This window comes from Brienomyrus brachyistius, chromosome 13, assembly GCF_023856365.1.
Source record: "Brienomyrus brachyistius isolate T26 chromosome 13, BBRACH_0.4, whole genome shotgun sequence".
Classification (NCBI taxonomy): domain Eukaryota; kingdom Metazoa; phylum Chordata; class Actinopteri; order Osteoglossiformes; family Mormyridae; genus Brienomyrus; species Brienomyrus brachyistius.
The window spans coordinates 22,305,758-22,327,661 of record NC_064545.1 but is presented as its reverse complement, the minus strand read 5'-3'; the positions used below and the strand labels follow the sequence as shown (position 1 = coordinate 22,327,661).

The following is a 21,904-nucleotide window of genomic DNA, read 5'->3' as shown; positions in this document are numbered from 1 at the left end:
TCCTGCTTTTGTTGTGCAAACACACCCATTACCTGTGAGGCCTGGCACATTTGCATTTTTTTACTCAGAGCAGCTAAAATCCAAGGCAGGCTAAACCTCTGTGTGTGACATGGAAACCTTCACAAAAGTCTGCCATATCTATACCAAATATCCCACATGCTGACTGACCTGCAAATATGAAAGACACACATTCACAAAATATATGGAAGCACAAGTCTGTTTTATTTATAAAAAAAATTTAGTGTTTCAAACTTTGCAGTGTTTGCAGACCCAGTGACCATCATCCCTGCATTTGGCGCAAGTGAATTTGTAACACTTTGCACTGGTAAACCTGCTGCGGTTTCTGTTGCAGTTCTCCTGTACCTGACACTGAGTTGTCCATACAAGTCCTGGCACAGCAGCAGCCTTCCTCTGTCCCCATAGCCTTTTGTGGCATAAATTGGCAATGGAGTTCCTTGGCTAGATGACTCAAAAATAATCTTCTTTTGCCTTCCCACCCTGTACATGCCTTGTACAGAACGTAGGAATTTGCCACCACCAGGTCCAGCATGTTGTAAAATACAGCTACTGGCCACCTGCATGTTGCTGCTCTTACGGAATACATGCGCGCCATTTGGTCCAACACATTTACACCACACTATAACAGCAGAGAGAGAGAGAGTCATGAGTGTATTTGCTTTTTTTCTACCTTCTTTCTATATAGGCCTGTATAGTACATATCAGAAAACATTGTAGCACTGATGTAAAATTATACACACATTCACATACCTTCATGTGGTTATAGTCTGTTATCGTGTTGGGTTTCCTCTTTCTGCCTTCACAGATCGCCACATCTTGGTCCAAGGAACTCAGAACACACACAATCTTGTTTTTTTAGGTGCATAAATTGTCAAGGAGACACTGCCACTTCTAAGCACTGACGCGGAGAATTCCTCTTGCTGTGCAGTGTCCTTTGAAATTGGAGGAAGTTCATACCAAACTTTATTCCCTGTGCTCAGTAGTGTTGTTTTGCGCTGAAGCAGTCTGTGTGACAGTGCCAGTGAGGTGAAGAAATTGTCCGTTGTGACATTTCTCCCGTCATCCAGAAATGGCTCCATCAGACTCATGACCATGTTCTCTGCCAGCCTCTCCCTTTTCTGGTGACTGGGGTCCTTTCCCAAGTTAGGGGACACGTTGCAGACGTATTTGGTCTCCAAATCCGTGGCCATCCAGAACTTGATCCCAAATTTGTCCGGCTTGGATGCGATATACCAAGTGACATGGAATGGATCCACATCTACTCCACGTTGTCTTTCCACCGGTGTCCCTCAGGGCTCGGTTCTTGGCCCTCTCCTATTCTCCCTCTACACTAAATCTCTTGGCGAAGTTATATCCTCACATGGCTTCTCCTACCACTGCTATGCCGATGACACTCAACTCATCCTCTCCTTCCCTCCCTCAGACACTCATGTCTCCACTAAGATCTCTACATGCTTGGCAGACATCTCATCTTGGATGACCACTCACCAGCTAAAACTCAAAACTAGTAAAACTGAGTTGCTTTACATCCCGGCTGACTCATCCCCCCTCCAGGACCTTGCGATCTCCTTTGACAACTCCCTGATCCGTCCTTCGGTTTCTGCTAGAAACCTTGGAGTTACCATAGATGATCGGTTGTCATTTTCCTCACATATCGCCAGTCTTTCTCGCTCTTGTCGGTTTCTCCTCTTTAACATCAGGAGGATACGTCCATTTCTTTCCACCCAGGCTACCCAGATACTCGTCCAGTCCCTCGTCATCTCACGCCTTGACTACTGCAACTCGCTTCTAGCGGGTTTACCACTGAGCGCCATCCGTCCCCTCCAACTGATTCAGAATGCAGCTGCTCGTCTTGTTTTCATCCTTCCCAAGTTCTCCCACACCACTCCTTTGCTGCGCTCCCTCCACTGGCTTCCTGTAGCTGCACGCATCAGATTCAAAACACTGATGCTCGCATACAAAGCCAAAAATTCTCTGGCACCATCCTACCTAAAGGACCTCATCACACCCCGCTCTGCACCATGATCTCTCCGATCCTCCAGCACTGCTCGACTGGTCCCACCTCCCCTCAAGGCACAAGGAAGACACGCATCTCGGCTCTTCTCTGTCCTGGCACCTAATTGATGGAATGAACTCCCCCTAGATGTCCGAACAGCTGAATCCTTGAGTGTCTTCAAGCGACGACTCAAAACTTTTCTTTTTCAGAAATACCTGACGTAGAACTTCTATATTCTTACTCGACTCTTTTTCTGGTGTGTGTTTTAAAAAAATTAAATAAAATAAAAATTCTGCACTACTCAATGGCGTTCTCAGAGATAGTATTCGTAGCTGGGGTCCTTATTGAGCTAGCATCGGAAATTCATTGCAGAGTCTCAAAGCACTTATGTAAGTCGCTCTGGCTAAGGGCGTCTGCCAAATCCTGTAAATGTAAATGTAAATATACTGCATGGACAATGAACCTTGGTCGAGAACAGCTGTACATCTATGTTCATGTGTTCTCCTGGAGTGAAACTTTCAGCACAGTTCTTGGTGAAGGCTGGCAGAGAACGTGGTCATGAGTCTGATGGAGTCATTTCTGGATGACGGGAGAAATGTCACAATGGACAATTTCTTCACCTCACTGTCACTGTCACACAGACTGCTTCACTTTACTGGGCATGGTGAATAACGTTTGCCGTGAACTTCCTCCATTGGCAAAGGACACTGCACAGGGAGAGGAATTCTCCACGTCAGTGTTTAGAATGGCGCGCATGTATTCAGTACGAGCAGCAACAAGCAAGTGGCCAGTAGCTGTGTTTTACAACATGCTGGACTTGGTGGCGGTGAATGCCTACGTTCTGTACAAAGCATCTACAGGGTGGAAAGGAAAAAGAAGATTGTTTCCGATTCTTCTAGCCAAGGAACTCCATTGCCAAATACAGGGATGATGGTCACTGGGTTTTCAAACGCTGCAAACACAGACTTTGAAAGATAGACAGACTGTGTGGGACAGTAACCACTGAGACAAAAGGCAGAAAGATGACGAAGAGATGAACCTGGAACTGAGGCACGGATACATCAATTTTTACATGAACAGCCAAACATGCAAAGCTGGAGAGATCACACAAAAACAAAATTCACTTTTGGTGTTATAATTCAGTGATGGCCAATGAAAATGAAATGACATTTTATTCTGTATGTGTATGAGCATGTCAAAAACCATGGACCATGACTTCACTCAGCTTATGACATTTATATACAAACATGCATTGGAGACTGAAGTGTTAGCATGTTTTCATTTTATTCATTTCATTCTATTAGCAACTTTTCATTCTATTTTCACTCAATTTGTTTTATAAATAACACAGACTTGTGTTTCCATATATTTTGTGAATGTGCGTCTTTCATATTTGCAGGTCAGTCAGCGTGTGGGATATTTGGTATAGATATGGCAGACTTTTGTGAAGGTTTCCATGTCACACACAGAGGTTTAGCCTGCCTTGGATTTGAGCTACTCTGAGTAAAAAATGCAAATGCGCCAGGCCTCACAGGTAATGGGTGTGTTTGCACAACAAAAGCAGGAGGAGGATGGGGCTGAAGACCTGCGAAAATCACAGCAGGGGTGACAAACACCTTGGGACTCTCAGCAGAGAATAAAAACTCGGTAAATCTAGTGTTAAAGACTTCTGCACGGTTTGCCCAGAATTCCGAGGGTCTTCTGATTAAATATAAGGATTTTAAAAACCAGCACAAAATAAATCGCATTAGAGGTAGGAAAAAAAAAAAATAGGCGATAACTGTTACGGTAACAAACCAATGATTACAGTATAGAGTTCTTTGTCATTCGGGATGGATAAATATTGCAACGACCTCAAGATCACACTCGGCAAAGTGCATGACTAACAGTGTGGCCATTCGGTTAACGGGAGCGTGAGCAGCAGGCCGAGGCCTAGCGAGCCGCCATCAAGCACAACCAGATGTAGCTTCATGCCGCAAACACCACCCTGAAGTGTTAGAAGCAGATGGTATGTAGTTACGCTCAAGGTCTCGCACTTGGTAACCAAAAGAGCAGGAAACTGCAAAAGAACTTAAATATTGACAGCGGAATGAATTCTTGCAGTGGTTAGGTATATGGGATAGGGGGCAGTATCAGTTTCTCTGGCTCCTCAGTCAGCCTCTTCCTCAGACTCCTCTTCCTCAGCAGTTTCAAGCCAGGTTAGCCACTGATTGACCTAGAAGGAAACACATTAAAAGTCAAAACTGAAACAGATGGATGAATTTTTGATCAACACAATAGTGTTGTATCTCCAATGGAACAGCATGAAACACCTTTCAGTCAGTCACCCCTGCATTTACCTGAAATAGGGCCTTTCCTTTTCCAGGGAACTCTTGGGTGATATCTTCTTTCCATGCAAGGAAGGCTTCTTCTTCGATTATCTCCATGTCGTAAAAGTTGACAAAGTAGCGCAGGAGCATGCCTTGATGGAAGACAACAGGGTCAGCCACCAAAAGCAAACTCCCCCCCCCCCCCCCCCACACACACAGATCCCAAGCTCACCTTTTGGAAATGCACTGGTGTTGCAGTGCACCTGCAGGGCATACAAGGCGCTGACCTGCAGGTCTACATGGTCATGCAGAAACTTCTGCATCACAGGCTTAAAAGCGAGCAGCAGCTGCTTCTCCTGATCCAGCTGGTCTTTTGTGGGGGCGGAGAGCTGGTCATCTCCAGAAAAGCACATCTCATGAGAGATGTACTGCAGAAAACTGAACAAAAAGTTGAATTAATGATTATTCCAAGATTTAGGTCAAGGCTAAAATTGCCAGCATTCAATGCAAAATGTAATTGAACAGTGAGACTGGGTAGCAATCAGTTCCTGTTGAATGGAGTCTAACTTCCATACTGAGGTGAATGTCTCCCAAAAGTAGGTGCTAGTTGGTCTCTGGTGCACCTTAGAACTAACTAGACAAATGGCTGGGGGCATCACTAAGACAGGGCAGTCTTCCATACCTGGTCATCAGTATGTTGACAAAACCCTTATCGATGTGGAGCTTGGGCGAGATGTTGTCCTTGATCCACTTGTAGATGGCCTGTGGGGAGGGATCTGCCTTTATCTGCTTAAGCAGCTCCTTTTCCAGCTTCAGCAACGGGAACAAGAAACTGAGGCCCTTGCCCTCAAGGATCTCCAGCATGCGGTCCTTGTTCTGGTCGATCTCTGCACAGTTGAGGGAAGGTAATGATTTGTTTGAAGAATCCAAGCCATCTATCCAAGGAGAGGACCCAAGTAATCTAAGCCAACCAATGACTGAGACCTTTAGCAATGACATACCAGGCAGCATCTTCTGCATGTTGACCTTGCTTTGCTGGAAGAGGTCGGTCAGCCACTCGCGGTCCTTCAGCTTGGCCATCTGCTGCAGGCAGAGCAAGAAGAGCGGGAAGTGGGTGCCATTCTCCAGGGGGTGGGCCAGCTCAGCCAAAGATATCAGCTCCGCTATGATGGCTCGAGCAGCGAACTGGGCCAGGTAGGACTTCACCAGGGGGACATCCACCTCTATCTTGGGACACTGATCCAGCACATTAAGGAAGGCCTAGAAATGGAATAACAGTAGGACGTTTAAGAATAAGTGACAGATCTGTACAAAATCACTTCAGGCTTCTATTTAAATGAAATTACCAAACTGCAAAACCTGCCAACACCTAAATATTTAAACAAGTAAGGTGGGCCAAGCACCACTGATTTATAGGATTTAACTGAAAACCACTGGATTAGCAAATAGAAGGACTTCCATTCCACTTTGTATGTCATGACCAGCTGAAGCCATAGCTTGTTACCAGCTGGCGAGACAGGAAGCCATGCTCACCTGCAGGAAGTTATCGCCCGAGATGAGGCCCTCAGCCCGGAGCGCATGCACCAACGTGCTGGTGTGCTCCTTGTCCTCGTCTGAACGTTCCAGGGAGCATAGCAGCATCTTGCTCAGCATGTCGGGCAGGAAGTGCTTGGGTGCCTTCATCTCCCGCACGCTGTTCGCTGCCCCTCCCACATTCCCGCTGTTCATGTACTCTGTCATGATGGTTTCCTGTGACACGAGGGGCAGAAAGTGAGACCCACCCAATGGAGGCATTCTAGGAACACAGGGCTGGGTAGGAGCCACTTACAGTCATCTTAATGAGCTCCTCCTTGGCTGGTGGTGGCTTCTTACTGGTCTTTGGAGGTTTCTCCTGGATCGGAGGTGGGTTAGTTTTTAGACCAAGCTGAGGAGGCTGAAAGAAAGAGGAAGAGAACTTCAGCACAAAGGTCTTAAACCAGAAACTCTGGCTTCTTCCGTCAGGCCCAGGCTTGTCATCTGTGGTCCCACTCCGATGTTTCAAAAACAAAACAGCTAGTAATTTTACATTACACTGTCTCAAGGCACTTTATCCCTGCCCAAAGCCCCCAGTGAGCAAGCCAGGAGTCAGGCCACCATAGCTACTAGCTGGTTAGCAGAACATTCTGCTAAACAAACACATTCAATGTTTAGTATAGTGACTGCTTGTGCCAACAGGGAGCCCAAGCAAGTGTGTGATCCGAGGGCTGAAACACCGGTGCCGTCTCCCACAGCTATGCTCACCTGTCCCAAAGGAGGAGTCTGAGTGCGAGGTGGCTGTGCACTTGGAGGGATCATGGTGGGTATCTGAGGCTGCAGCTTTGGGACTTGGTTCTTACTCAGCAGGAACGACTGGGCAGGTCTCAAGCTGATCTGAAGGGGGAGACGCAAAACAACCTTGAGGAGCCTTAACCAGGAGGGGGGGGGGGGCAGCAATTCCAAAATCTGAGTCGGCACACCCTCATATCTCATAATCACGTTCACCGGACTGCTGACCAGTTCAAGAAGTGAGGGAAGAAAAGATTGGGGGGGGGGGGGGAGTAGACAGGGGAAGAGGATGAGAAGAGCAGAGGGGGATGAGCAAAGTTCGAGGGCAAGAGGAACCGTCAGCAGGTTCTCCCTCAGAATAACGCGTCTTTTTATAATCAGTGGGCGTGGAGGGGAGAGGCAGGAGGGAGCGCGGCCGTGTGCTGGAAGGGGCACTACCTCGTCGGCGTTGAGCTGGCCCTTCTTTATGAAGCGCGGAGGCATGTCCTTGGACTGGGCTGGCTGCTGGGCCAGGTGGCTCTGGTTCTGGGTATGAAAATGCTGATTCTGCCCCTGAGAACACAGCACCACTCCAGGTAAGCAACGGACTTAAGCAAATATTTTAGCGTAAAAACCATTTAGTTATGTAAATGAGAAGTGGTGCCTAATTTGCCACCATTTGCACAAGCACGGGTACACTGGAACATTTCATATATTCCATCATTCTCTCCTTTCACACTCACACAAATAAGGGCCTTGGAGCAACTGTGCTACGAAAGATACTACAGAAAATTTAATTGGATCACTAGGCTCCCCACACTTGTATCGATTATTATTATTGATACACAGCAAGCACTGAAGCTTCTGAACTTAGCACTCAGCTTACATTCCAAGTTCAGAAGACATTCAGATCAGGACACCGTGTGCTTGTACTCTAAACCGCGCGCGCGCGCGCACGCACGCACGCACGCACGCACACACCTCACCTGGCTGGATTTCATGAACGCCTTGCCCCCAATGTCAAACTGGGACTGGGGAACAGGAGCCATGTGACCACTGTGGCCATTGAAAAGCGGGTTGGATCTGTGGCGGCCCATGGTGGGAGAGAACCGGTCCTGAATGACACCGGGACCGGTGCCGATCCCACTGCCTGCAGCGGACGCACAGAGTGACACGGTGACTCAGACACTACGGCGTGCAGCCAATACACCAGAATCAGCAAGGAATATTCCAGGTGCAATGAGCAACAGGTTACGGTTAAGAATACAATTAAACCTAAACTGGCGCCTTATCAGAGCCCAAAGCACGCAACTCAGACCTGCATCCACAGAAAACTGGATTTCTAACTTCAGTTACAAGGTAGAGCATCTCGGCAGACAACTCAACACCTGGACCCACCTGGCATCTGTCCAAACATGTCAGCCAGTCCCCCAAGAGACTCCCGGTCAAGCTTCATCCTGGTGGGCATGAAGGTCCCTTCCAGAAAGAAGTCCGTCCTCATGCCTGGGACCATCTGTGGAATAAACACCCCCAAATCCTGGTGGGAATACAGAGGGGCAGGGTTAAGCTCTTCGCCTTGCTATAAAGCTAACTGCAGCAAAGAGAAAGCATTGCCCAGAGAAACAAGTGGTGGTGGGAGGGGAGAGAAATTGCCCCAGACACTACAGCTGCATCAGTCATAACCAGCAGTGCTTCATAAGAAATCAGGCTTCCACCAGTCAGTCAGCCAGCCTGAGAGGACATGGGACCTGCCTTAACTGCCTCCTGACGAATCTGATTAATCGTCTTTGGTCCATTGTCGATGAAAGCCTTGCGAGGAACCCAGTTGTTATCTCGCAACTCCACAGTGTCCTGCAGCAGGAAACGAATCCTTGCTGGCAAGTCCTTGTTGCTCATTAAGGATCGCATACGGCCAAAGTACTGATCCATCAAAGACTGCAAGAGGAGAGGAAAATAAATCAATGTGCCGTACCACCGCAAAACGTGCCATCTGAGAATGTTGTAGGACGATGGCGACCGTGGTCAATGACCTTTTCCATCAAGGGTACCTTGCATTTTGTTAATCGCTGAAAGCCACGGTAGCTTACCTTGGCTTTTTCATGGTCCAGTCTAGGTCCCACTGTTCTCATTATCTGACAGAGGCACTCCAGGTCTTCTCCCATATCCTTGAGTTGAATTCTCTTCTTCTTTTCCAAAAGCTAGAGCAGAAACACACAATAGGTGAGTCCCGAACAAAAGGTTACTCGGTGAATATGAGTGTTAAAATTGAGATCCCAAAACTCAACTGTTTTGATGCACTTATGAAGGATAGATTCATGGATGAGGTCGAGTTTGCCAAGTTCGCCGATGAATTTGATGTTGCCCAGCATCTTGATCTTGGCAATGGCACGCTGCTCCTCCTCCTCAGAAGTAAGAGGGTTATCATGTTTGTCGTAGACTGGGAGGAGACAGGGGCAGAGCAGAGGAGATGAGCACCACAGCACATCCACTTACAGGCATCACGAGAATCCATCAGCTTTCCAGCTACTCACTTTCAACATTTCTGGTACGGTTTTCAAATTCATCCTGAAGCTTAGAGATCAGAAGTCTTCTGAAGGTCTGTACAAAAAAAAAGAAAAAAGGCAAATGAGGTAAAACCACTAATTACACTGGAACACAGATTTATCTACAGAAGTCAAAGCCAGCAAGTATGTAATCCAATTTCCATTCCCGTCCAATAAGCCAGCCTGGGGCCTATGGCCGGAAGCACGGAGCACAAGCCAGAGGACACCCTGGATGCCAGTCCTTTCCTTTACATCAGCATTTCCCAAACCAGTCATTGAGGACCCTGATACAGTCCACTGCAGCTGGGAGGCACCAAAAACACAGACTGTCTGGGGGTCCCCCCAAGGACTGGGTTGGGAAACCGTGCTTTATATCAGAGGGCAGGGACGTGCATTTGCACGACTAAACCCACAATCCAGGAAGTGTGGCTAGAGCGCCAAGCACTGAGCCACTATACTCCTCCGTGTTCCAACACGTTTGATTACCGTGCTCTGCTTCTGTGATGTTTGGATCTCTGGGGAGGGGCCATCAAAGTTTGGTGCATCTTCTGCCAAACGCAGACATAGCTGAGCATACAATGAGCTATACTTGGGCTCCTCGAGGGCTTTGTCTACAATCTGGATAAAACAGAAGACATGTTAAGTGAGGTATCCATCTACACGGCACATCGCCATCACACTATCCTGTATGATATACAATATGCAGATGAACGATGACGCCGTCCACTGTACTCTGAAAATATGCTCACATTCCTCACCTATTCAAGTTAACATGAATCCCCTAAACTACAACGAAAAGCCACCGAAAGCGTCTTACCAGCAAGATGATTCCTTTGAGGATGAGTTTAGAATCTACGCCCACATTCAGGAGCTCAAGGCATAGCTTGTCAAACTTTTCAGGGGTGAGCTTGTTAAGTATGCTGGAAGGAGAGGACAGAGACCAATTCAGAACAAGAGCATTCACACATGAACCAAAGGAGCAACATGCCGGATTCACTTGGTCAAATGACATGCATTCTAACCAGCTTTGTGGAGGAAGACACCTACCCTCTCACTTTCCTAAAGATAGCATCGTGTCTTTCTTTTTCATTTGAGGAGTTGACATCTCGTCTAGTGCTTCGTGAAGGAACCCATCTCTGAACGCTAGGCCCTGGGGCAGTCCCCAGGAACTCGCTGAAGGAAGGACAAGCACAATAAGGCCTACAGGTTTACTGTGATATCAAGCATTTATAAAGGGCTCCTGGGTGAACTAGCAGAGCCCATTCAAGGTAGATACAAAATCTGGCTGAGGCTTAAGTTATGGACCCACCTGTTGCCAACAGTCTTGGGATAGTGCTGAGGTGCACCCCGACCTCCGCCACCGCCCGAAGAAGCACTGCGGACAAAATATTCATGGGAACAATCATTCCAAATTGCAGAATGCTTAGACCACACAAACGGCTATAACCTAAGACAGAATCTGGAAATTCAACCACTGCAGCTAGACAGACCCACAGAACAGCACTGCTGGCAAACCAAATAGCATACAACAAACCATTCACAGGTGCATTCAGCTAATACCTTTATTGACTAGTGCTTGACCAAATCATGCGTTACACACTCCGAAACGGACAGTCCCCACAGAAAGTAAAGGTCGCCTCCTCCCAATAGTCAGAATTCCAAGCGCAGTGCAGTTGTGCACCTCCGGCGAGTTCCTCCATCTCACTAACATGTCAGAACACCGCCTGAATGCAGGCAAGATCATTTACGCCTTCTGCTGCAAACTGCAAGGCACACGGTTAGGCACCAGTCAAGCTAAATCGGTTCTCATTACCTCCACATTTACATCCCCGTTCCAGTAAAGTGGAAGTAAAATGTGCTATGACCCTTCATTATAAAAAGCTGTGTATGTACACAAATCACCTACTCCTTTAGGCCACTGGTCAATGTGGATTACAGCCAGAATCCACAACATAACAGCCTGATACTAACATGTATATAGTGGCTATAGGGACTATGAACCCTACAAATTCATCCCAACACCCATCACCCTACATACACAGTCACCCTAGAGCATCGCTGTGGTCAGTCTGCATGGTCGATACACATTTGATAACACCAGCTTCCACTTACACGGGTGCAGTCTTCATTTCAAGATGTGTTACGGAACCAAAGACGCTCTACCATGCCTGTCCTGAACAAAGGGATTATAACCACACTCCAGCTCTGCCATAGGACAGGTAGAGCCACAGTGGAGAGATCTGATCACACCGACTGCACTTAAAGCAATGCAACAAAACCTCTACAAGCAAACAGTATAGCATGCAGGTGGATCAGCAGCAGGCATGTCAATAAAGAGTCGATCAGAGGGATACAAGCATGACGGCAACACAAATGGCACAAACCACGTAAGGGAAGGTCAGACTGGCAGGCAGCCTGCAGCAGCCACTCACCTGAAACGAGAAGCACCCCCTTCTGCAACCACACTCTCCACTTTGGCGGCTTGACAACGAAGAATCTTCAAAAAGAATAAAATTCAAAGGGCAGGGTTGGGAAAAACTACCTGGGGGAGAAGTAAAGAACGCCGTCTGAATAGATCATATCAGGATGCAAAACAATACAGTGAATCAATACAGGGAAACATTTCATGAGCTGAACTCCTGTACTTATTTATGATGCTGCTGTAGTTTGGGCAGATTTTTTTTTTTAGATTGGGGCCAATTCCCTGACTATAACCGACTTCTTAAAAATACACAAGATACTCACACACATAATATGGCCTTTCAAAGGTGAAGGTGTTTTTAAGGTAAATTGTTTTGCATCCCTTAAATTGGTTACTTTGTAAGCTTATTTTGGATGCACAATCTAACCAAACCAGACTGAGAACAATGTGACGGACATTCTTCAAATATAACAAGCATTTTCTTATAAGACAGTTGGGACAGAGCAATTAGAGACTATGAAATAATTCTCGCATCCAGGGGAAGTGGAGCGCATCTTACACCAGGCAGTAAACATTTCAGTAAACAACATAAAACTGTTCCTGTGGAAACTGAGTGAAGCAACTAAAAACGTAAGAATCCTGGAGTACTTTTCCATTAAGAATGAACCCACATTGGCCACCTTATAATGGCTGGGAGGATTACAATAGGGACGCAGACCCGCCTTTTCAGGCAAGGTTGCGAGGCATTTTTTAGAAGGCCAGCAGGGAACTAGGCTTTAAGGAGGGGCAGATCTCGCAAGCAGCAATGAAATAGCAGTGAAAAGGGGGAAACGGAGCTTAGAACCCACATCAATGTGCGGGACTGTGGGTCACGTGGTCCAGTGACGTCACCTTTCAGCACCCCCCCCCTCCCCCGTGAGGGGAGGTGCGTGCAACGGGAAGCTAGGCAGTGCTTCCTTTGTACCGAAATGAGATTTCAAGCGAATCATCATCTACCGACTTTTTACAGATAAAACGGTAAAAGACCGCGGTACCAAAAGCAGAAAACCCCGTTATCCATACGGAACCTGAACACGGAGACTCGCCCTGCCTGTGGTACTTTGAACGCTTAAACGCTCCGAATCTCGCATTCAGACATATCTTACCTCCTGGGAAAAAGCTGAGGTGGATGTGACTGTGCACACATTAAAAAATTGATACTGCCATTCAACATGAAAAACGTTTTAAACATAAAACATGTGAAATGTCAGCGTTTCAGTTACCTAAAAATATGTCAGTAATCCCAGCCCTGCCGGATTCCTAATGGATCGATTAGTTAGCCAGCTAAAAAAAACTTCAAATCCACCTTTTCATATGCCTTTACTACTACTGGGGGAAATGATGCCCACTATTAATGCTGGTAGAATGAGTTTTTGTCAAACTGAACTTATGGACAGAGTCCTTTCAGTTTCAGATTTTTTAAAAAGCAACATTTCACCGCGATAGGACGAAAACGCCAGTACCCACTCGGTATTCGGCTGTCTGATAAAAGCCGCTTAATCCCCCACCCCCCACCCCAGACGGCGCCATTTTCTACGGCCGGAGCCTCAAAGCCCGGTACATGGAAAACACATCGGCCATTTTACCGCGGCCGCCCGAAACCGTCTTAAAACAAAAGCTTACCTTTACCGAAACAACTTCAGCTTTCAAGATGTTGTTGATTTCAAATAAGAGAAAAAAAGAAAGGGAATAACAAAAAAATAACTAGTTTCAAACAAAATTCACAAACTAAGACACGCGCCTAACCGCCTTCACAGCCACACAGAAGAATCTACTCGCACGTCCTACGTCACTCCCCAACCCAAATTTTTATCAGGAAGGGCATCTAAACATGCTGGCGGTTTGCGGGCCCGTCAATGCGTCGCTCTTGCCGAATGCTGCGCGAGATTTGCTGTTTGAGGCGGGACCTCAAGGGTAGTGAAGTCCAATGGTAAATTGTTAAACCGTCGAGTAGCAGGACGCCCCTCCCAACTCCTCCTGTTTCGCCGAAGGGTTGGTTGATGTGCAGCACAGCCGCAGTGCAGGAACTGGTATAGAGGAAAATAGATTTACAGGAAGCGAGGATCATACGGGCAGCCCAGCACTCAGTGATGGGTTTGATACGTAATACTGCCCGCGGCGAATGACAGTGATTAATATTTTAAGGTGTGACCGCCCAACAATGTTACGTGATTCGCCCTTCTCCATTCTCATTTTCTTTGTTGGTTTGTAACACACAAAATGACCAGGAAGAGCTATGAGCTGGTCATCTGAAGCATTTAAAACATCCAACATGCTGTCATAAAATATGATTTTTGTAATGCTTTTTACATACAAAACACTGAATGTATGCAATTTGAAAGCATTTAAGTAGTTATTTGGCAGAACAGCACCCTAAACAAACAAAGACACAAATTTCAGGTTCATACTGGTCTATTAATTGGCAGATTATGGTGCCATGTACCCAAAAGAACTGGATCATTTAGTGTTTATAATAAAAAAAGTAAGTTTATATCTATACACATACACCCTATGGTACAAGATGTAAGAACACTCACTCTGTGACCCACCCCCAGATAACATTTTACATAGACAGACATGGATCATACATGCACACGGATTGTAGTTTGATAAGGCATATTCTTGGGAAATTTGCAGGTTCTAAGTCAAACAATGTTGGAAATTCTTTTTGCAGGGCTGGTGGTGTTTATGGGGTTATGTCAGACATTGTTATGTGTCTTCTGTATGTATCTTTTACTGAGGGTCTCATTATTGGAATGAATAAAATAACCAAACTTTCAGCATCATAGATGCCCTACATCCAGTTACTTGAATTCACTGCGGTATTTGACAGCGACAGTTTGCGAGAGCACAGATGGGTGCCTCATTGCCATCTTAAGCGAGAAGCTGCCCAGCCTCTTTTAAATATCCACTCCAAAGACTAAGCGGCAACAGCCCTTTTTCGTAACGCATGTTGCAGTGGGCACATGTGACTGCTGCGAGTCACACTGTCCAGCATCACTGTCTGGCGGAAGGCTTGCTTCTCCCACCAAGTCTCCTGTTACTGCCAGTAGCAGGGTGGAGTGGCTCACATTTCATCTGAAATGTAGAATCGTCTTAGCAAGGCCATCAGTCAAGCCCCAGCAGGCGATAATATTCTGTTATGAGGTATGTTTACGTAAATATTTCTGATTTAGTCTCAAGCTTAGACTCTCATATTGTTTCCAACTGGATGAAATGACGTCAAAATGACAAGCTTAGCAGCAACAATTACGCGCACATTACAAGAATATACGCCTCTGATCATTTTCTGTGACAATGAACTATTGAATGTCTCTTGGATGAGGCCGTCTGACTCTGAGATGGTTGTGTTTGTGTCCTGATTGCCTTGCGGTCTCCTAGGAGGTATATCCTCGTAAAAGCACCGTGCGTTTCAGTATGATATCCTATCAACAGTGCAGTCCAGCAGAGAGTCAGGGAGGCGGCACCAAGTGGGACAAAGGAGCCATGTGGCTGAGCGGCCCAGCAAGGCCTGACTCAGAAGCCCCTTCCCCCAGGCAGCGACTGAGAAGCTCCAGGAGTGACTGAGACAAAGAGCACGCCAGTGAGATGGGAAAGGCACTATACAGGAAACTACCCATCCCCCATCCTCTATATACACTTTACAGTCTGTTTGTATGTCTAGAGTTAAGAAATATATGGGCATTATTATGTCAAGTATAAAGAAATCATTTACATATCGTACATGTGCTTTTATGAGAGAGGCAAATTATTGTGATGCGTAGGCAACATTTGAGTGGTTATGCCACCCAATGTACCATGTTTTTCATTTAGTACTTTTAGGGTTATAATAGTATTGATGTTGTATGTATAATTGTGTCGTGTTTGTAGTGATGTATTACTAGTACTCTTTCAGCAGGCTATAAATTACAGATATTTTAGCAAACAAATTCCAGGAAATGTCTCCACTTGAGTGTTATTTTGAGAATGAAGGACATCAGTGCAGGGTTCTCCATAGCAGAAAGAGATGGTATGTGTACCACAGACAGAGGTGGACAGTTTAGGTCCAGAAAGTAAAAACCCCGACCAACATTTTGTTTCAACTAACGAGTTGAGTATGCAGTGACTGTGACTCTTTATACTGAACTGGTTGGTTGAAACAAAATCTTGGTCCGGATTTTTACTTTTTTACCTGCAGGAGTCACACCAAAAGTCCCCTTCCCAGGTCCCACAGCAGGTCATGCCACAGCATATTCTGAATACTCATGGAGTTCAGAATCTACATTAATGTGACTATACAGTACCATGTTTTGGCTAACAACATTGCAGAGAATCTGAATACAGGTGCTATACACTGGAAGAATGAAACTCATTATAAAAATGTAACCTGTTAAAAAAAAAAAAAAAAAAAATATATATATATATATATATATATATATATATATATATATATATATATATAGTTTAGCTATCATGACAAAAATTCAAACTTTGAATTGAATTTCCGGTAAAATGCCTTTATTTTGCTTTAGATAATACAGCAGTCTTCAAGACCGGTTTGCTCCAGTCGAGTCAACTACTGCAGGAGTCTATTCTCCTTGTAATTAGGATGAAAGAAAATCCCCCAAAGAACCAGGAGGTTGTCGTCTAAGTATTAATTAGTAGTTCATAATTTTGTGCCGAGACAAGCAGCCCCTCCCCATAGCTTTGACGCGACATGTTCCCTATGTCTGCTGTCCTCAGGCCGCCTGTACCAGGTGACTAAACCACACGTTGTCATGGACTCTCACGCCACGCCGGTTTGCGAACTCACACACATGCGGCGTGACACTCAGGCTTTCAGACTCTCACACAAGGACTCTTACGGCAAAATCCATTATAAACCTAAAATTAGCTACATCAAAAGCACTGGGGTAGTTTGCAAACCCCAAAGGGCAATTTTACAAGGTAATTAAACTGTTACATACACGTAAATGCGTGTGCATGTGTGTGCAGACTTGTCTCAAATTGAAAATCTTACTCCAACCAGCTGACCAAAGTTGGCCACCCTGGACACGGAACTAGCCCTCAGTTCATCCCTGAGCGAGACACTGCTGCTTAAATGGCTAATAAAATGTAAATCTGCATGCGGCCTCTGCAAGAATTATCATATACTGCCATAGTCATATAATAATGGGGGCAGTGGGTTCAGTTGGTTAGGACTCTTCGCTCATGACTGGATGGTTACTGGTTCAAATCCTGTGGTCGGCAAAGTGGTTTCACTCTTGGGGTCTTGAGCAAGGCCCTTAGTACCCAGCTGCTTCTAGGACTGACTGTCCCTGCCTTCTCCATTGTACACCGATTTGGATCAATGCATCTGCTGGAATAAATAGCGCGTAAATAATACATCATGCAAGTATTGGAATGTATCTCTTATATGTTACTTAATCTGTTTCCAAATTTCTCTCAGTTATGACAAGAGTGCTACAAAGGATCATTTAAATTTGATTGATCCTAATTTAACATTTTGCAGTTCATTTTATTGCCAGCTAATAATAACAAAGGCCATAATAGTCCCCAATCAATACAATGAGCTAATGAACATATTAGCAATGAAATAAATCGATAAATGGCCTGGCAGTCTGTGGAGTGGGGGGCACACGCCATCTCCTGCGTGCAGATCATCAGACGCCCACAGTCTCGCAGTACAGGCTGCGGGCTTCGGTCTGCAGAGAGCCAGTCTCAGAGGAGAGCTGTCATTTTCTCCTTTACACCGCAGCACCATAGCATTGTTTTGAGCATCACCACGGAGACCTGGAGATGTGATACTAACAATGCGATTTAGTCAGAAGTCCACGGAGGACGCAGCACTGGCCAAACAGCCAGCAGGCAGGAAGTTACTGTGCACAGGAATCTTGGTTACTTAACAGTGCAAAGAGGCTGAGAAGTGCCAGATGGCGTTTCAGTACATCATGTAGTTGATTAGAAAAGTCTTAAATAGCACGTTCTAGTTGATTTGTGGATTCACACCTGAATGTTTACCGCAGCGGTTAAGGTTAATGTGCCTTACTGAATGGTACAACAGGAATGCTGCCCATTGGATTAGAACCAGTAACCAGCTCGGCGATAGCCGAGCTCTGTGCCACGTCAATTCTGCTTTCAGACCCATGCGATCTTGCCTTCCGGTTTATAAAGAATGGGAAGCCTCTCTTCGCTTCAGCATTGCCTGTTCCTGCTCCTGAACTGGAAAGCCTTCAAGAATCTGTTGAGAAGTTAGTTTATGCAGACTTCAGTTCCTTCACTTTCCTTTGCCATTCCAGGGAAAACCCCACAGGATGGTTGCATTAGATCTGTCTGGAAATGCCTAATTTCCTGCCAAATTATGCCTATGTTATTAGGCTATTGGAGAAATTGTATTGTGATTGTGCCAGTCATTCCGTCAGGGTGTGATAGAAGCTTGCTTCTCTACATTGCAGCTCCTTTCTAACTCACACCCAGACTGTGTACCATGGAACACAAACAAGTCTTTTTGTACTGCGTCATTCACTAGCTGACGGAAAAACAAGCTGCAAATGATAAAAGCCGTAATGCCTTTGCAGCTCCTGTATTTTGGCGTAATTACTGCACTGTGGTCCTCTGTGGTACTAGAGAAGGAGGGCTACACTGCTGATGGGTGGATCCCCAAGCAAAAGTGGGAGAGGCTGCAGTCCACATGAGGGCAGAACCTTGTGGGGGTCATCACCAAAATACAGATTCCGTCAGATTGGTCTGACCAATCCGGAGCCTCTCCTGAAACCCTCAGTCAGTCAGGTTTGGGAGTCATTTTGACGGGAAATCAGGTTCATGTTGGCTAGAAGGTGACTGAGTAGCCGGCCTCTAAACTTAGTTTACTGAGAGTGTCCATGTAAAGAATCACATGCTATTCTCAGATGTGGTGATCTGAGAATAGCAATTAAGCAAGTAAAGGGTTAATGCCGAACCATGGTTTTATTAATCTAATAAAACCCAACAGGCAGAAATAATGTATTCAGCAGAAAAAAATTATGTCATAGTCAAACAATTCTCAGTTTTGTTCATTTGTTCCATCTGTTTTCTCAGCAGGCTGAGCTCTAGACATTTTGTAGATATTTCATTGTGGTGATCCCACATTCTTTCCGGAAGCCTTTGTGATGGATCACCAGCTCTAGCCAGAGTAGTTGAAGAGCCACAGTGTGTCTCGCCCAGGAGCAAACAAAATAAAACAAAACAAAACAAAACAAAACAAGACAAGACAAAACAAAACAAGACAAGACAAAACAAAAGTGTCATCTGCCCAGCTCTTAGACATTATATCATCTCGTCTTTTTAAGGAAGTTTTTGTTACAATCTGCCCCCTTATGTTGGGCATAATTAATAGCTCATGAACTAGTGGAGTTGTCCCTTCCAGCTTTAAACATACAATAGTGCATCCTTTATTTAAAAAAAACCTAGCCTAGACCCCAATGACCATAAAACTACAGGCCCACCTCCAAGCTAACATTTATCTCCAAGGTACTGGAAAAATTGTGTTCTCCTAGATCACCTCGTACTTGAACAAATCTGAAATCTTTGATAAATTCCAGTCCTGTCTCAGAGCTCTGCACAGCACAGAATCTGACCTGCTGAAGGTACTGAACGACATTTGTCTCACTATCGATTCCAGTTCTTGTGCAGTCTTAGTCCTGCTTGTTATGGTGTGGATTTTGACACGACTGACCATGACATTCTTTTAAAACGCTCGGAGGCGGAAGCTGCTTTGCAGGGCGCAGTTTTAAAATAGTTTACCGCCTACCTGAGATAAGGAAGTTTCTCAGTCAGAACAGATAACTCTTCCTCATCCTCCACCCCCATGAAATGTGGCGCCCCCCAATGCTCAATCTTAAGGCCTCTTTTATTCTCTCCATGCATGGCTTTCTCTTGGCTCTGTCTTTGAAAAATACAATTTTTGTAAAAAATACAAGTATTGTTATGCAGACGACACACAGTTTTACCTCCCAGTTACAGCTGATTACCAGTTGCACCCGCTCCCCTCGAAGAACCTGCTCAACTGCTTGGATGATATTAAATACTGGATGGCGAGGAACTTCCTTCCACTAAATGAAAACAAAACTGAAGTAATTATATTTGGCCCCCAAACCCTATCACTAGCCTTGGCAGCGCACTTGGTCCCCTGTCAGTATATTTGCATAGTGAATTTAAAAAACTCCGTGTATTTTTGGATACGTCACTGAATTTTAACAAACAAGTAAGCGATCTTGTAAAGGGCAGCTTTTATCATTTCAGAACTATAGCCAAGTTAAAGCCGGTTTAATCTCAGAGGCAGGGATAGACATAACTGGTAGGCAAGTACGCGTTCACCTTTAAAAGCAATACATGCGGCAATTGATTGTTGTAACAGCGCAAACACGTACGTGTTTTATGCGTGTTTGCGCCGATATGAAAAGAAATTACCGCGCATTTTATCTTCTATACCTCAAATGAAGTACGAATTAGGTTAAAATGCAGGATAATTTCTTGTCACATCGGCGCAAATGCACATAAAGTACGTGAGTATTCACGCGGTTACAACAACCGATTGCCGCACGTATCGCTTTTAAAGGTGAATGCGTACTTGCACACCATTTATGTCCATCCCTGCTCATAAGTTCCTGGGAACGGTTATCCATGCTTTTATCACCTCTCTGACTACCGTAATTCCCTGTATATGGGGTTGTTCTGTTACACACTTTCTAGACTCCAAATGATTCAAAACGCAGCTGCTAGACTCTTAACTGGAACAAAGAAAAGATATATCACTCCTGTTCTAGCTCATTTTCATCAGCTACCTGTGAAATATAGTGTGTGGATTTCAAAATTTTGCCATTTGTTCTTAAAGCACTCAATGGATTCGACCCACAACACATTTCAAACCTCATAGCTCCGTATTCAGCTCAGTATTAGCAGTAATAGCTGTCCTGTAGGTACCCCCCCCCCCCAATTGAAGCCATCATTGCTCTTGTCCTCAGATGTCTGCTGAGCTGCTGTCGTGCTGACAGAGGCCATGCCGGACAAGCTGGAGCTTGAGTGTCTGTCCTTTGCTCCTTGTAGACTAAACATTATCTGCTTCCTTGAATGTACAGTGTCAGGTGGGAGAGGAAGCTGCTCCATTCCGGCTGACTGCACTGGCCCCTGTTTGCCCTTGTGTGCTTCGCTTGTACGCTGCCAGATTCTACCTGCACTTCATGGTTCCTCCAGCTGCGAGTTCCAGCTTTGAGAACCATTGCTCCGCCTTATGGTTCCTCCCACCTCGTTAGAGCCCTCTTTAGATGCCAGGAGTCCAGGAAATATCATTACCTCTCAGTAACAAACAGTGACAATGTGCCAACATTCAATGTGTGTAAATGTTGTGTGTATGATGTTGTGGTTGATGTTGATGGACAGACAGAAAAGCCACCAGCCATCTTCTTCCAAATCTTCTCATTTGTTCACTTAATTATCCATTTACTCAATGTCATAGTAATTATTAGCTCATTGCTGTTATTTAATATTTGCTATTATTGTACTTGCTTTATTTTGTGCCAGTAACATCAATTTCATTACAATCATACCATCTTTTCAGTAAGACTTTACATTAACTGTACATTCATAATGCATTCATCCTACATTCATAGAGCATTCAGTTTGCCTTCATAATACATTGCTAGAACATCCATAAACAGCATGTAAGTATACCTTAATATTCTAACATACTTTACCAGCTTCAATATACATCAATAACAATAATTATGTGATATAACAAGCAGTATAATCATATAATGTTTGTTATTGATGAATAGTAAAGCTGTTAAAGTTTGTTAGCATGTCAAGATATACTTTCATGCCCCCCGCCCTCTCTCTCTCTCTCTCTCTCTCTCTCTCTCTTTTCCTCTGAATGAACGTCTGGTGGGTGACTGTCCTAGCAGACCATGACGACAGATGTCACCCATGGGGAGGGACAGTCGTCTGCCTTTAGCATGCTTCGAGAAGGCAGAATTTGTGTGCCCCCCCCACACTCGCCACAGCATGCATGCAACGGCTAAACCAATCAGGATGCGCAGCAGGGCTGGTTCCTTGTTCCGGAGGCACGGGGATGACACTGTGTACCGTACAGGACTCAACATGCTAGGGCTGCGTGAGGACGACGAGCTGTCTGTAACGGCAGCCTCCCTCTGTTCACACATTTTTCTACTTCTTGCTCTTTAATGCTCTGCCGCTTCAAGGCCGGTACATTATTTCCCACAAATCACTGCACATTTCCAATAAAAGGTCTTCAAAGGACTGATTGTTCCAAGTAAATGCA

At 45.3% G+C, this 21,904-nt stretch overlaps 1 protein-coding gene and 1 non-coding gene across 2 annotated transcripts; both read right to left on the bottom strand.

Moving 5' to 3' along the window:
• Positions 1-3,673: 3,673 nt before the first annotated feature.
• eif4g2a (eukaryotic translation initiation factor 4, gamma 2a) lies at positions 3,674-20,846 on the bottom strand. Its single transcript, XM_048973660.1, has 22 exons — positions 20,799-20,846; positions 13,234-13,314; positions 11,582-11,646; positions 10,459-10,524; positions 10,197-10,322; positions 9,967-10,069; positions 9,636-9,767; positions 9,138-9,204; positions 8,892-9,043; positions 8,694-8,804; positions 8,359-8,541; positions 8,005-8,143; positions 7,593-7,756; positions 7,066-7,179; positions 6,604-6,732; positions 6,152-6,256; positions 5,857-6,072; positions 5,325-5,583; positions 5,006-5,210; positions 4,556-4,761; positions 4,354-4,475; positions 3,674-4,229 (listed from the first exon to the last, which is right to left on the bottom strand). Exons 1-22 carry the CDS (start codon positions 20,844-20,846, stop codon positions 4,164-4,166), a joined length of 2,859 nt encoding a protein of 952 aa, XP_048829617.1. The 3' UTR covers positions 3,674-4,163.
• On the bottom strand, positions 6,815-7,015 carry LOC125706932 (small nucleolar RNA SNORD97). Its single transcript, XR_007382109.1, has one exon. It is a non-coding gene; the product is annotated as a small nucleolar RNA SNORD97 (small nucleolar RNA).
• Positions 20,847-21,904: the final 1,058 nt, after the last annotated feature.